This window comes from Euprymna scolopes, chromosome 28 (assembly GCF_053919585.1).
Source record: "Euprymna scolopes isolate OS-2025 chromosome 28, ASM5391958v1, whole genome shotgun sequence".
NCBI lineage: Eukaryota > Metazoa > Mollusca > Cephalopoda > Sepiida > Sepiolidae > Euprymna > Euprymna scolopes.
The window spans coordinates 95,394,204-95,411,561 of NC_136509.1; the positions used below are offsets into that span (position 1 = coordinate 95,394,204).

At 37.1% G+C, this 17,358-nt stretch overlaps 1 protein-coding gene across 10 annotated transcripts in view; it reads left to right on the forward strand.

Annotated features, from left to right (window-relative positions):
• The window catches only part of LOC145249737 (uncharacterized), a 1,648,663-nt gene extending 1,631,566 nt beyond the window's left edge, over positions 1 to 17,097 (forward strand). For all 10 annotated transcript variants that reach the window (XM_080111644.1, XM_080111643.1, XM_080111642.1 and 7 more), the window contains one exon: positions 13,740 to 17,097. In XM_080111644.1, coding sequence (XP_079967770.1) covers positions 13,740 to 15,304 — 1,565 coding nt within the window. In that variant the 3' untranslated portion in view covers positions 15,305 to 17,097. The remainder of the gene's footprint in view (positions 1 to 13,739) is intronic.
• Positions 17,098 to 17,358: the final 261 nt, after the last annotated feature.

The window sequence follows — 17,358 nt, forward strand, 5'->3', positions numbered from 1 at the left end:
ACAAGATCTTGAACGTTATCCCATCTCTCTCATGATCGTTCTCTTTCTCTTTTTTTTATAGTCCTTTCTTCCTCACCGGTGACGTCACTTCGCATGTATTTACATACGCACATCCACGCTATATTATATAACCTTTGAGCTAGCATTCAAATATGTACAGATTTGTAGGATATCATGGCACTTCTTACAAACGGATTTACCATGAAACTGCAATGGAGTTTTGGCATAAATCCTTTTACATACTTGCTATTTTTATATATGTAATATATATATATATATATATATATATATATATATATATTATCACATTTATTTTATTATTATGTTTTATATATATATATATATTATCAATGGAAAAAAATATATCATATATAAATACATTTCTCACGTAGAAAAAAAAGACCCTAAACTGTGATTCATGATTTATTACAAAAAATCCAAAATGACTACCTCACTAATATGCAATAACCCAACACCCAGCGACAATTTACTAAAGACTAGTAATGCCGTGTAGGTTTTCAAATGTTCATTAGGAGAATGTGTTTCCAAAAACAATTCATATATCGGTATGACTAGGACTAGTATTTCTCGATGGCTTACATGTCACCTGTCTTCCCATAACAACTCTATCTACCAACATCTACTAGCACATGACACGCACAAAAATGAATGCAGAAATATACTAATAAAAAATACCGCCATTTTAGCTGTCTCACATTGTAACTTGCACCTCCCTATCATAGAAACCCTACTTCTTTGCATAGACAAACCAACTATCAATCGGGCTCAATATGAATGGGGAGAGGGTACGCTTAAGTGATTTTAAACGATTTTAATCTTTTTGAATAAATTCACAAAACGCAATTTTTTAATTCATTACGCGCCTAAAGACAGCTCATGGGAGTCGAAAACGTTTGCAACTGTGGCAAGATTCTTTTTATACTCAAACAGAACGCCCAACCATTGGCTTGTGAAATGGAAAAGATGAATTGCAAGAGAAACAAACAGGAATTGTTATTCCTGATGTTTAATGAAACATGCATAACAGAAAAAATGCTGCCCAAATATACCAATATGCACATAATAATATTTAATAATAAAAATAAATAAATAAAATACGTCCCATAAAAAATATAAGGGGCAACTCATTCATGTATCTATGGGAATAACAAGAGGAGCTTATAGCTCTTTAAAAAGCCGCAAAGGTAGCGGAAAAAAATAAAAACAACACCGTTTTGAAGTCGTTAGCATCGCTAAAAAACGTCAACAAATCTTATATATATATATATATATATATATATATATATATATATATATAGGTTACAGGTATCCAACAGTAAAAGCCAATGAATATAACAAGGTTATTGACAGTGCTCAATAAGGGTTTAAGGGGTGGCTTCTAATGTAGCCGAGGTATAGGTCACCTGACGAGGTCATATTTTGGCTGAAATGATAGCTCTATTATTGTCGTGACATAAAATTTGTTTACTAAAGAGTAAATAATATATATTATTTTTTTAAAACAGTAATCTACGTACCCACGTGTTTCGGGGTTCTACCCCTCTTCATTGTAGAGGGTTAGGACTCTGAAACACGCGTGTACGTAGATTACTGTTTTTAAAAAATAATAAATAAGTAAATAAATACGTTCAAATAAAAAGAGGGCAACTTTCTAAGAAAACACCGGATCTCCAAGGTGGAGACGATAACCTTAAAATCGTTTAAAAAGATCAACAAAACTACATATATATATATATATATATATATATATATATATATATATATATATATATATATATATATATATATATATGGATGGGGGTGCATAATAAATGAAATCTATATAAATAAATCCATAGATGTCCGTATGTGTGTGTAAATATTTAACCGATAAACTCTTAAACTACTGGTCATATAACACTGAAATTAACAGGACATAGTAATCATACACCAAAGATGGTTTATAACAAGTAAAATATTTTGGGGAGTGGATGAATAACATGTACAAAAATATATGAGCAAGTTGAAATGCAAAATGTTCATTTCAACTTGCCGGCATATTTCAATTACTTTTGCATATATGCAAATTCAAAGGTAGCTTAAACTGGTTTAATTTTAAATCTTTCATATCTATCTGTTGATAGCTCAGATGGTAGGGAACACTATTAGAGTGCTAAATATTTTGGTTTCGATTTTAGCTGATGGCACCCATTTTTTTTTTTTTTTTTTACTTTTTAAATCAGTATTATTGGTACCATAAGTTTCAAATCCGATACAAGGGGACCAGTTTATATTTGTCCTCACTGGAAATGGCGACTGTACATTGTTTTTTCCAGATTGCAAATTTTTTTTATTATTATTATTTTGATGAATTTATTATGTTTATAATAAGTTCTTAATTTCCATACATAATATCTTGATTGCATAAATTTCTCTCTTTAGACTAAAGTACCATAGGTTTGCAACAAGATATCACATACAAATTTATTATGTCTAGACTATTAGCCACTTTCTTTAGAACGACATTTTAGATACATTTAGTCGTTATAATAAAATCCTACATTTCTTCTTAGGAGCAACGTCATTACAATCGCAACCATCTTTAGAGGAAGTAGTTCCTATTTTTCCCTCTAAAATCCAAGTCCTCTTACTACCTCAAGTCAACACCAGGAGGAAATATATATTGTGTTTGCATCCTTCATAATTGGATCATAAACTCATATACATAACATAATCTTTCCCTTTTCCGATTCAAAAATAATTAAGTCTCCCAGACTAATTCCTCTCATTCTGATTGGCTGACCTCTGAGCATTCCTATAGTCTGGATTAACGGTATTTGCATGCTAAACAAATGCTAATGTACCATTCAAATATGGCGTCACAATGATACCTACTTTTGTCCTCTGAGTAAATTGCTGCGTTCATTTTCTTACATTTTATGGCGTCAGTTTGTATTTTCTCTCTTGCTCATTTTTCATATTTCTTTTTATGCTGAAGAAAAACAAATTTTACGGTGATGCCAAAGGAAAAACAACAAGCATTTATTTCCTCTCTTGCTTGCTCACTTTTTATATATGTTCCAGTAATTAATTATATTTTTTCAAACATTTATTTAAATATACTTTATTTAAATCTGCGCAATCTATTATGATTATTGCCAATTTAAAAATAAATGTTTTGGCAATATCATCTACTGGATTGATACTTATGTTGTTTGAATTTAATTTTTTTTAACATGTGAAATGTGCACATTTTAAAACTGTTCAACTATTTTTATAGTTAACTATATTTTATGTTTATTTTTTTCACACACACCCCCTATAATAAAAATATATAAAATTATGTAAACTTTTTTATCAACTGATTTTTTTAATCGCATATCTTTTCAGATAACTATGTTTATTTAAGTTAATGTTATATATTTTGTCAAACTGTTTAGATATTTGACAAATATATTTATTTACAGAAACATGAAAATAGAACAATGAATATGTCACATTTTTTTACAGTTTAAGTATTTTCAAAAAGGTGAATGTGCAACAGAAAATAGTTTAACAGTTTTAAAATGTGAAAAAACATTAAATTCAAACAACATAATAAGTACGAGTCCAGTAGATGATATTGCCGAGACATTTATTTTTAAATCGGTAACGATCGTAATAGATTACGCAGGTTTAAATAAAGTATATTTGAATAAAGTACATATTTAAAAAAAAAATAACTATATTTGAAAAACAAAACGTAAATGTTTGAAAAAATATATCAACAAAAGATATCTTAATATTTTGCCAAAATATATAAGTAAACAAATATATAAGTAAACAAATATATAAGTAAACAGTTTTGAAGAATAACGGACGTATTGTATCCATTTTTACTTCCATACCTCAATTGACACCCTGCCGGCATATTTGAAAGTTAGGGTCTGCTTTTATGCACAGTTACTGATGTTTTACACCGATTACCTGTGCTACAGTTTTAACGTAAGGAAACAATTATTTGTTATATACTTGCGTTTTCATTAATTTGGAATTCTGTGGCGTATTTTATTTAATTTTTTTTTCTGGACTGATTCTCGAGATTGTGCACACGTGAACTTTTTTTTTTTTTTTTAGGTGGGGATAAATTTGTACATTAGGTCCACCTTCACAATTTTATTTAGAATGACGACTTTCACAGGTTTTCGACTATGCTGATTAAGAATATCTTATTCAAATTTTGTGGAGACAAGTACTTATAGGGATAAAAAGACCTGTATTATGTAATTCACTGGCTGTGCGATAAACAAATCTACTTCTCTTCTCCAATTTTTTTTTTTAGCATTTGCGGGTGGGTATGCTAACAACGATTATCACGGTTAAATTAGGGGGAATTATTCCCCCCCCCACCTAAAAAAAGGGGGTTGGCTAATCCAAAATCCATTCTTTACATGGAGATGTTAGGGGTGTCTATTTCAAACGCCATTTTTAAGATGGGGAAGGATTAGTTGGCCAAAAGTGTGGTGAGATGACAGCAACTATGGAAGGCAGTAATTACTGATGATACAGTTACAAGACTCAGTATTCCTATCCCATCGCGGTTAATAACCTGAAGGCCAGAGGAATAGTTGGCCAAAACGTCGTGAAACAACAACTATAACAGTCTGCCAATAAATAAATAAATAAATGATGTAATTTCTAGTAAACTTTTTAAACTTAATGACTAAGGCTGAAAAGCTAGACATTTTAGTTTCGATTCTAGCTGATGGCACCCAAGTCATATTTTAAAAAAACTTGAAATCACTGTTTTATATATTGGGTACAATATAATTAATGGACTAAATACAATATCTGCATCATGTAGTTGGGCATTTTTGATGACCGGGTCACATTGAAGGCGACACTACTACATATTGGGTATAGCATAGTAATCAATAGAGAATTGGCTCTATGATAAAAAATACGAAATCTGCATACATTAAAATATCATATTTAAGCATATTTTATGACTGGGAAATGCCGGGCGTTCGTCTAGTATACTTTCTATTTATTTTTACATAAGCAGTAATATGTTGCTACACTCATGAGCATATTTCAGTCAACTAGTTACTAGCAACATCGATAACATCGATAAACTTCATTGGTTACTTTACCTCTGAAAAATATTAACCTTGGATTTTATATATATACTAGCAAAAGTACCCGTTGTTGACTGGGTTCAAAAACAGCCTACAGAAAATGGACTGATTTATAAAAGTATTAGTGGGGGGTACCCGGCGTTGCCCGGGTGTTTCGAGGTGTGTGTGCTAAGGCGGGGGTGGGGGGTGGGTAATTTAAACATAAAAATAAGTGAAGTAAATAAATGTTAAAACTTTAAAAAATCAAAAAAACACACAAAAAAATAACGTAAGGCAAAAAAAAGCAAAAAAAGAAAATGCGAAAAAGAAAACAGAAAAACGAACGTTAAAACTTCTTTAAAAAATCTGGGAAATAAAAACCAAAACAAACCACGTAAAAAATGGCTTAAATAACCCTGTTTCAATATTAAAATTTAAAAAATCGAAAAAAAAAAAAAAACACATCTCACACCACGATTCGAACCCCAAAACCTTTAGATAATCAGGCCGTGCTCAAAGCAACTGAGCTAAGATGACGTTGACGAAATTCTGTTGGTTTTTCAAATATTTAAAGTAAATCATGTTCCGACGTCGTATGATGCATGCATAGAAGCGAACTTGTCATGAGAGGATGGTTTTTGCTGACATCTCCCAGTAGAAAACTGATGATTTTAAGGTGAAGAAATTAATTTTTTTGGCAATTTTTCGATATTTGTCGAGTGAAGCTTGAAAGTTTAAAATGATACCGATCTCGTGAAAATCTGTGACCCATGTCAAAAGTTTTTGCGAGACATACAAACAAACATACATACACACACACACACATTTTCGCTTTTATATATATAGATGATAGGTTATAAAAAGGAAGGGTTGTAAAGAGATAGCTTCGAATTTGGGGGTATCAAAACCAAAGCAAAATATGATGAAAGTAAAAATAGATCAACCCCATAATTTATTATACCATACCTGTTCACACTGAAACACTTATCATACTTTGTGGACCAGGCGCATATGCAGACCCCACAATTTTAATAAATCATCATTATGCCAGATCAAACATACCCATGCCTGTGTCTCAATACATCTTCTATCATTATATGTGATCAGTTTTCTATAATAGTCAACCATACAGGAACCTATTCGTGACCAGGTATTTATTTGCTCCACCACCGAGCAAATTAGGCACAAAGCCGATTTTTAATGTGAGGAGTGAAGGGGAAATGGGGACAAACTCCCCGAGGAATAGGGGAGCTGGATAGTGACAATTGGTATGAAGGGTTGCCCCTACATTGAACAAGGTCTTATTTGTGGGGTCGCCCCCACAGAGTCTTTGCTTGCAGTATCTGCCGGAACAGATGGTATTTATTTGCTCCCCCACCGAGCAAATTAGGCACAAGGCCGATTTTTAATGTGAGGAGTGAAGGGGAAATGGGGACCAACTCCCCGGGGAGTAGGGGAGCTGGATAGTGACAATTGGTATGAAGGGTTGCCCCTATATTGACCAAGGTCTTATATGTGGGGTTGCCCCCACATATGGTCTTTGCTTGCAGTATCTACAGATACTACACTTTGATCTTGTTTATATATTTTATTGCTTTTAAAAATTTTGAAAATACAATTAAGTAAAAAACAAAAGATTTTTAACAACAAAATTAGGCACAAGGCCCTATAAGAAATTGGGGAGGGGAAGGGTTCAGGATCTTTGTGACTAAAGTGATTAAAAGTAATAAATGTAGACTTTGGAGTCTTACTCTTGACTGGCAACATTTACCAAAATACCTCATTCACTCTATGGATCTTAATCTAACTAATAAATCCCCAGCGTTTAAGAATCAAAAACATATTTACAATTTATAAACAGTTGTCTGTGTGTTTGTGTATGCATTTTTTTTTTTTTTAATAAATTTTGCGTGTGTGTGTGTGTGTGTGTGTGTGTGTGTGTGTGTGTGTGTGTGCGTGCATGTGTGAAAAAATAAAATTCAATTTCATTAGAAAATAAAAAGTTTTTGAATTAAGAGAAAGATTGTTCGTGGAGTGGGGAAAACTAATCAAAAGTGTTCATATCAAAAACAAAAAATAAATCCTACTGGGTTGTTAGTGAGGCCCCCCCTGTACTAATCTAGGTGACTAGACCCCCCACTGTTTTCCGGGGAACTGAAAACAAGCAGGGCGATCCCTAATGGGGATTGGGGAAAATACCTTAATGGAAGTGGGAGAAAACAAAGCAACGGGTGGAGGGGGGTTGGAAGGTGACCTCTGAGTAGGGGAGTGACCGGGGATGTTGAAAAAACAAGGATGTGGCACAAAGGGGATGGGCAGACTCAGAGGTTCTCTAGTACCAAAAAATAAAATCAGGAACAGGATCTCATTTGTACCACCAGTCAAGAGTCTTCTTAAAATGACTTAGCTAGAACCTAAGCGGGATGGGTTCCAAGGGACCCAGCACCGCCCGTGCCATGCTTAAGGAGGGAACAAGTATTCAAACTTGGCTCCTCGACGGATGCACAGACTAGTGCTGTGCACCCACCTCTTGTCAAATTCCACTCTAGGCAACCTCCTCCAATTGCATCTGATCTTTACTTTAAACAAATGTTTAAAGTAAACGATCAGATCCCAATCTGGAACAGATGTCCCTTCGCGGACCAACTTGAGGCGCGTGATCCAAATCACCATGCGCGCTACTGTCAGGAGCGCCAGGAAAACCATTCTTTCCTCCCTGGGGAATGGCGGCTCCATGTTGTACACAAAATAACCTTCGAGATCGAGCGGACATTTGGCATCGATGCAAGCCGTTACCTCTCCGACGTACTCCAATAAGGGCTGGATCCGGCTGCAACTAAAATACGCGTGCCCGATCGTTTCGGGCTCGCGTTCGTCACAGTGCGGACAGAAGCCCCTCGTATGTTCTTTATACCGGCAGAGTTCGTCGAAAAGGGGCAGCACGTTTCGGACCAGTCGCCAGGTGAGGGAAAATTCCGAGTTGTTCAGAATCTCCCATCCCGGCGCCCAACTCCACTGAGAACGGACAACCTCCATCGGCCATCCCATCCACCTACAAAGTGGATCCTTCACAGTCCCCTCCACTAGCTCCCAATAAAGTTTCTTTCTTGGCTGATTGAGGACACTGGTCCCCGGCAAAGCTCTAAGAGCGGTCCGGCATTCAGAGAAGAACTTAGACTCCCCCCTCGGTCTACAACGACCTTCTACCGAGGGTTTGGGTTTGAGATTGGGAAACAAATTCTCAACCACAGGGACCCAAGGAGCGTCTTCTTCAAGCGAACGACCCAGGAAAGCCAATCTCTCAGCATTTCTATGACACAAGAGACTGGGCTGACCCAGGCCTCCCTCGCTCGGACTTTGGACACAGACCTCTCTGCAGACATAATGCTTACCATCGTTCCACAATAGTGAATCGAGGCGCCCTTGCAAGTGGGTTAGTCGTTCTGCAGGGAGAGGAAGTACAGACAATCAGTAAAGGATGAGCGGAAAGACGTATGTAGCACACGCCTCCACCCGACCCTTCAAGGACAATTTCTTTCCAATCCAAGTCCTCACCGACGATTTTACCTTGCCATATACTTCCGACCAATTCTTTTCCAGCTGAAGTCCCGGTCCAAACCAGACACCGAGAATATGAACCGGTCCATCGGTCCAGCTGAAAATACCTAGAAGCGAGTTTACCCTGGTCCAGGCCCCCAACCGCAGGCCGACAGACTTGCTGTGGTTGAAGATGGCCCCTGTTACTTCTTCGTATCGAGCGAGCGCCTCGACCACCGCTTGAACGTCTGTGTGGCAAGACACGAACACGGTGACGTCGTCAGCAAATGCGGGAACCCTGGCTCGTGTGCCTCCAGAGAGAGCTATTCCGCGCAGGACTGGTGTAGCCGCCTCGTCCCTTAACTTGCGAAGGAGGGGTTCCAACACCAGGACGTACAACAGAGGCGACAGCGGACAACCCTGACGCACCGACCGAGAGACAGCGAATGACTCCGACAGTTTACCGTTGATCTGCACTGCTACCGTCGGCCTATCATACAGGACAAAGATCCACTTGCGGAAGTCCGGATTAAATCCGGCGGCCTCTAGCACAGATCCCAAGAACCGATGGTCGACCCTATCGAATGCCTTGAACTGATCTAAACTGATCAGCGCGGCTTCGGTGTCGTCTTCTGTCCCCTCTATGATCGAGCGTATCAAATGCAAATTGCCTTGAATCGATCTCCCCTTCACAGCATAAGTCTGGTCCGGTTCGATCAAGTCAGTGATGACAACCTGCAAATGATTCGCAAGAATCTTTGCCAAAATCTTTAACTCTGTGTTTAGCAGAGTCAAGGGCCTAAAATCGTCGAAATTTTCCACTCCACCATGCCGTTGACCTTTCCTCAGCAATGTGATCATTCCCTTGGTCACCTGTCCAGGAAAGGAACCCTGAGCAAACCAATGGTTGAACATATCCTTCAGAATAGGGACCAACATGGGCGACAGCCTCAAGTAGAACTCGTAGGGTAAACCATCAAGCCCCGGCGATTTGTTGTAGCCGACCTGCTTCAACGCAGTAATGACCTCATGTTCAGTAACAAGACCATCACACCTAGCCGCCTGAGCCACCGTGAGGCAGGGCAAGTCAGCCAAATAGCTGCCAAACTCCTCGACCCTGAGTCCAGGTAGTTGGGTGAAGCACTCCAATAGATGCTCCTGAAACCCCTCGCAGATCTCCCGAGTCGAAACTAGGGTGTGTCCTTTCAGGTTATGTACTTTACGAATGTACCCGTCCGAACCACGCCTTAAAGCAGCCTAACGCTCAACAGCGTCAACATTCACAGCCTCGTTGGAAACTTTCATTAATCTAGCCCTAACTACTTGACCTTCATACCGCTCGCTAGCCAAGTGGTTGAGGTCTTGTTTAGCTAGTGCTACCACTTGGGGGTGCCCCCCTCCACCGCCCGGGTCAGCTTATCCTCTAAGCGCTTCTTTGCCTTAGCCTTATCTAACGCGAGGTGTTGGCTGTATTGGACTGAGAAGCGCCTAATTTTGGCCTTAAGACTAACCCACCACTTACTCCCTGTAACCGCCCCCACTAAAGCCCGTTGAATTAATTCGGTAACCTTCAACCGGTAGTCCTCCAACTCCAACAAGGTGCTGTTGAACTTCCAGTATCCGGCTAGTTTAGGCCTAGTAGTTCAAGTGGGCCATAACGAGTTTATGGTCCGAGTGTCCTAACAAGTGAAACGTGGGGCACGATAGAAAGTCTACGTCGCCTCTTCTAACTAGCATCCGATCCAAGTAAGTACTTGGATGGGAAGGCACTACAGGATGCCACATCCACATCTCCTGCCCCGGATGATCCAGACGGAATCTGTCGACGAGATCGCACGAGGCCATCAGGTCAGACAGACTGCTGTCACACCGCACCGACCCATTAGCCCCCCTCGACCTTATCTATATTGGGATCAAGGATTGCATTCCAATCACCCATTAAAACTAACCGTTCCAGATCCACTAAGAAAGCCTTCCAACCGTCGAAAAAAGGATACCCTATCTACAGCAGAATTGAGAGCATAAACAGCGACAATCCAAAAAACACTACTATTAATGGCAACATCAACAACAACTAGCCGCCCGTCCTCGCCTGCGTGAACAACATTCACCGACGCTGACAGGGTGCAACTCACTAGCAAGGAGATTCCACGACTATAAGTATTGCCATATGCTGAGTAAAGATCGTAGTCGTTCACCAGCATCTGACAATCCTCGTCACAAATAAAGTGGGTCTCCTGGATAGCAGCAATATCTACCTTAAGGGATACCAAGTCTCTCACAATGCGCGAGGCCTTGCTTCCACACCTGATGCCCCTCACATTAAAAGTGGCCAAGTTCAAAGACATGTTCACTTACCTCAAGCAGTGTCACAGACGGGTCTGAAATCCTCGGCCTTGAGGACGTAGAAGGCCTGGCCAAGGCTGCCGGTAAGTAAATCCGTAGAAGGCTGTCGATCCTTAGCCATGCCTCCCACGTCCAGGGGAAAGGTTAATTTTAACGCCCTGTAGAAGGAAGGATGACAATAGATGGGGATTCTGCCTTCACACTGAAAGTTTATTTTCTGAGCGAGGGGTGCTCCATGTCCACCAACTGCTGGCCCTTTATGGCATCCCTCGCTGCCTCTAGCATATTCCAGAGGGCTTGAGTTCTGGAGTCTTTGTTCTCCCTAACCAAGTAGTCACTGATTATTGGCATTGGTTTCTCGGATAGCTTTCTACCAACCTTCCTAAGTAAAAGTGTTTCTGTGGAACTAACTAGATTCGAAATTAGCACACTCAGGGTGTCAGTCGGCGTCGTTAACCACTTAGCCACCGTCACCTCTCTCATGTTGTTTATTTGCTACACACCTCCAATGCAAATCAAACTTTGCACATTTCTAATCATTAATTCAAATTCATTGACACTAATTATCATTTAGCCCTGTGATGACATCTTGGAAATTACCGAGACTTTTGTTTATTAAGAATTGTGTAATCTGCTCTTGGAGTGAAATTACTAAGACATCATGGCCTGAACATTTGTTTGCAGTTGCTTTAAATGTATTCCACCTGTAAATTACTTTCTGGTCAGTGGAATGGCTAATTCGTAATTGCTTGGAGATCTTTGTAAATCCCTTCCCAGACTTAATTTCCAAAAGTCTCAGGAAGCTCTTTTGATCTCGCCGTCCATTTCTACAAGCAAAAGCAACTTGAACTAAATGCCTGTCTCCATCAAAATCCTCTTTAAATCTTTTGCGATCACTTACATTTGATGTAGCGCACGTGATTCAATTTAAAGGCATCTTAAATACTAATGCATTTGCAGCTGTCTCAACTTTTCCATCGCAAAAACATTACATTTCTATTAAAGAAATTTTTACAAACATTCTTTTTTTATTATTATTTATTCAACTTGGATAATATAAGTAATTATAATATCACTATCTCTAACTACTAGTGATGGGACGATTCCAAAATTTTTCCGATTCCGATACAATTACCAATTTCGATTCTTTATAAATCTCTAAATATTTAACTATAAAATGTGTATTTTGTCCCAATTACTGTAAAAACACATTTTCTCCAATGTAAAAACACACTTGTGTGTAGGGGAAATTTATACAAATTTAGTTTTACTGGAAGCTTAAAATCAATAAATATTTATTATTACTACCAAAATCAATATCAAAAAATGATAATTAAAGGAATCGTTTTGGCATTGGAAAATAGACAAATTTTTCTGATTCCGATACCAATTTCCCCCAAAAGTTTGGATTTTTCCAATTCCCGACTTCAATTAATCGTCTCAACACTACTAACTACTGTTAAAATAAAAAAGCAAATATCCATATGCGTAAATATACTGAAAATGATAATTTCCATTGGCCATACTAACATTTGCACATGACTATATATTAGTGATGGGACGATTCCAATATTTTTCCAAATTCCGATACAATAACTATAAAACCCATGCCCGATAATATTTAACTTAATTTTCTCATAGACATTTATAGCAAATGCATTTAAATAAGTAATTCACCTAAATTCGACGTAACTTTTGCTTACCTTAAGAAGACGCATCTTAGTTACTCCCCCACACACACATACACACACCTATCCAAATAAATCCTTAACGCGTGTCAAACCTCCTACCTCATCAAGACAATCGAAGTATTAAATCGTGAATAACCACCCATTTGTTTAATATGTATCTCCTTTACCCACTCCCCTCTCTCCATCTATCTCTCTCTATCTCTTTCTCTACATACACTGGAAATCCGTATCAAGTCTGGTTAAAGTTTTCTTTAATTCAACCTCACCCCCTTTTTTTTTCTTTTTTTCTTTAGTTATTAAATCTTAAAAATTAAATGTTGCCGGATCTAAATGGAGATACCCCCCTTTTTATCGTCTTCTTCTAATATCGTCTTTTCAAATCATAATAACGAGTTCTGTCTAAGTCTGACGAAGTTACTGGATCGTTAATACGATTCGGTAGCGGAAACACGTGTAACTAAACAGATAAAACTATAATAGAATAATGTGTGTGTGTGTGTGTGTGTGTGTGTGTGTGTGTGTGTGTGTGTGTGTGTGTGTCTTTCGCTTCCCTTATTTTGTTCTCACATTCCATGAATGATGTTTCTGACAAAGAGGAAGAATTGCTGTTTTATGGGTCGGAATCTATGCATCTAACATTTATCATTGATTCCAAATCAAGGTTATCATTTTATTTTCTTTGAGAAATTGTGTGTTGTTTTAAAAGTTTGAACAACCTTTCTTTCTTTAAGTTTTTTTTAAATTTGTCGTCTAACCTTTTTTTTTTTTTTTAATTTGTCTTCTAACCTTTCTTTCTTTTTTAAAATTTGTCTTCTAACCTTTCTTTTTTTTTTAAATTTGTCTTCTAACCTTTCTTTTTTTTTTAAATTTGTCTTCTAACCTTTCTTTTTTTTTTAATTTGTCTTCTAACCTTTCTTTTTTTTTTAAATTTGTCTTCTAACCTTTCTTTTTTTTTTTTAATTTGTCTTCTAACCTTTCTTTCTTTTTTAAAATTTGTCTTCTAACCTTCCTTTCTTTTTTCCTTTTCCAGAAATTTGTCTAACCTTTCTTTCTTTTTTTCTTTTTTCAGAAATCTGTCTTCTAACCAATGCCAAACGAGTGGCTAGTGTTCGTTCTGAGACTTATGTAAATTTATATTCCCTCTCTGTGGAACACTTCAATGCTGTTCTTGATAATTACCCCGTGATGCGGCGCACTATGGAGAGTGTAGCTGCAGAGCGACTGTCTAAGATTGGAAAGAACCCGAGCATTGTCAGCAGCCGTGCAGATCTGGAGGAGGACCAAAAGTTAGTCAATGAGATCGTCATGGAGTCTACCCCCATTCCCACCAGTGCCAGTGAAGATGAAGACCGCGAGTCAGACGACAGTTACGAAACGAAACCCAAGAAAAAGTTTAAGTTTGACTTCCCGTTAACTCTTCAAAAAATCACAGAGGAACGGAAATCCAAGTCAAAGGAGAACCTTGCTAGAATGGCTGGTGAAGATAGGGATGACTATAGACCATCAAATATTTTCAGTAGGTTGCCTAAGGTTCATTCGGGGTCAAATCTTTTTGGCTTGAGAGTACCGCAAATGCCTGATCGGAAACGAACCGGCAGCTGTGGGGACGTTTTAGGAATTATCACCGAATCGAACAAAGACATGAAGGATATGAAGGACGAGAAGATCTCTTCTGAAATGAAAGCAAAGGATGATAAGGAGAAAGAGGACAGGGAAGAGAAAGAGAAGGACAAGGCGAAAGAGAAAGAGGAGGAGAAGGAGAAAGAGAAGGAGAAAGATCAGCATCACCACGAGAAGGAAAAGGAGAAAGAAAAACATCCCTACCAGCATCATCACTCTCCTCACAAAGAAGAGAAAGAGAAAAGTCGAGAGCGTAAGCCGATTCTGAAACAAACATCGGAGGATAAAAAAGAACATGCTTCGGCTGATGAAGACTCCAGCAATGAAAAGCGGAAACCAAATTATCTTGAAAAAAAGTTCAAGTCAGCCGACAGCAGTAGTAGCAGTGGTAGTCGGGAACATAAAGCCCGGAAATATCGAGAGCGCAAGGCACCGAGCCTTGACGAGAGATCAGTGACTTTCGAAACGCGACCAAACATGCAGTATCTAAAGATACCCGGAGAGCCGATACCGTCTTTAGACAAGACAAAATTAAAACCATCTGAATCGTCCAAAGAACATCGACCTAGATCCAGAAGCATTGACATTAAGGGTAAAACTCTGGATCAAAAAACGGAGAAGAAAGAAGAGAAGGAGAAAGAGAAGGAGAAGGATGAGAAAGAAAAAGAAAAGGAAAAGGAGAAAGAGAAGGAAAAGGAAAAGGAAAAAGAGAAAGAAAAGGAAAAGGAGAAAGAGAAAGAGAAATCAGAAAAGTCCCCGAATGGTAAATCGCGGGATGCAAAAACAGAAAAGTCAAGTGTAGAAAAATCTTCTGATGAAAAAACTGAAAAATCCCCTACGAAAGGGAAATCTCTACCGACTGGAGAACAGAAATCCGGTAGAATCAGTCCCGGAAAATCCAAGCCAGTTGTTGGCGAAGTTAAAGTAGAAAAACCTACTATAGGAAAATTAATAACCTTAGATATTAGGAAATCTGGAGAAGAATTACCAGACTCTAAGGAATCTCCAGTTTAGTGAAACCAAAAAAGAAAAAAAAAAAAAAAAGAAAAAAAATTAAGGATTAAAAATAAACTAGTTTAAAATCATCAGATTTGCCCATCATCCGGGTATTACGTCAGTTATTTTTTTTGTTCTTTTTTATTTTTTATTTTTTTTTTTTAATATTTTTTTTTGTTTAACTTTTTTATCACAATACTGACGTCACCGTTAAAAAAATCATGTGATGTACGCTACAGTCATTTGCTGCCGTTATGGCTCTCAGATGTGTTGTAGTTTGTGATAATGGAAGGTCGGTAACAGACAAACGGATGATATTTTGTTCAGATTAACACTGCTTTACGGTAGTTGACGAGTGCACAGCTAGCCATTTTCTTTTTTTCTTTTTTTTTTTTTTTTTTTTTTTTTTGCTGGTTAGCCGCTCTTCAGGAATGTCGGTAACTAACAACCTGGGGTTATGTTTTTTGACAATGCTAGTATGATGAGAAGAAATACAAGGTGATGTGTGAGAGAGTGAAGAAGAGATGTTGAAATAGGTTTATGAACCCAGGGAACTGTAAAAGTGCCTGTATTGGAATAGAATTTTCTCATGACTGGGGGATCCGTCTTTTGATGATAAACAACAAAAAAAAAAAACATATTTGTATCAAATGAAAAAAAAAAAAAAGAAAACCCAAAATAAAAATCCACCAAAAAGGGTTCTTATTTATAATTCAACCTAATTAAAAAAGAAAAAAGGAAAAAAAAATATAGAAAAATCTTTATGATGTACGTATCCGTCACGAAACAAAAAGGTCATATTCCAAAAATCACACAAATTAATCAAGTAGTTCTTTTTAACTAAAAAAAATCAAATTACATGTATAAGCTAAAAAGTATTGTCTTACGTCACCATCTTGAAAAAAAAGGACAGATAAGTTCACAATAATTCAAACTTGCGAGATTAGCCTTGTAATGCAACCGATTTCACATTAATCGCTTTAAATCATTTAAAAATGGTTTTCTTCATAAAAATAAGATTATTTGATCAATTTATGTGATTTTCTTTTCTTTTTTTTTTTGAATATAACATTTCCGATCCATGATGGATGAGTGCATCATAGAAATTTGTAGTTTTCTTTTTCTTTTTTTTTTTTTAATTTTTTAAAATTAAGTTGAATTCTAAATGAGAACCCCAAAAAGAGATGATAGTTTCATAGTTTAGCCAAAGTAGCGCCTTGCTATGCAAATTATTTTGTAGGTGATCATGGTGCTTCGTGGACAACGACTGCGGATAAAATTAGTTGTCAAAAAAAAAAAAAAAAGATTTTTTGCTGACAGGTGTCCGTTTTGGACACTCAGGTTTATTTGTAAATGACAAATGTAAAAGTCCTTCCTATTTTTAGTCTTGGGGGATGTTTTTTTTTTTTGTGGGGGGTGGACATTTTTATCGGTTAACAATCTGCCATGGTCTTCACACACTATTTTTAGGGTGCAGACTTTGGTTGAGAGTCGGCGCCTATCTAAGTTTATCCGTTTGGTTCTATATAACTTATGTACAGATCAGACCAGGTTTTTAGTGATATACTTTTTTTTAGAAAATATCTTGTGTCGAAGCAAGCCCACATTTCGCACTGGTGTGAAGGTAGAATTGCTTGTGTGTGTGTGTGTGCGTGTTTCTGTTTTTTTTTTTTTTAATTTTTTTTAAACAGATCAGGAAGTCTCATGTAAAGGTTGTCTTTACGTGTCATTTAGTTCTAAATAAAAAAGAAAAAAAAAGCATCAGCAACCACACTTTGAGAAAAGATGGAGAGAAAAAAAATCACTTTAAATATTGTTTTTTCTTCATTTATTCCTTGTTTTGTTTGTTACATGAATTGTTTTATTGATTTAAAAACATTGTGATATTAAGTAAAAATTCAGTACTAAAAAAAACAAACAAAAAAAACAGATGCTTGTTTATATTGATGATCTTTTAAACCAACACATTTCAGGTGAAAACATTACTTACTAATGTGTCATAGCGAAATTAGTATAAATTCCAAAAATTATGAAAAAATGATCCAGTAGATGTACTAAATGTATTTTTATCA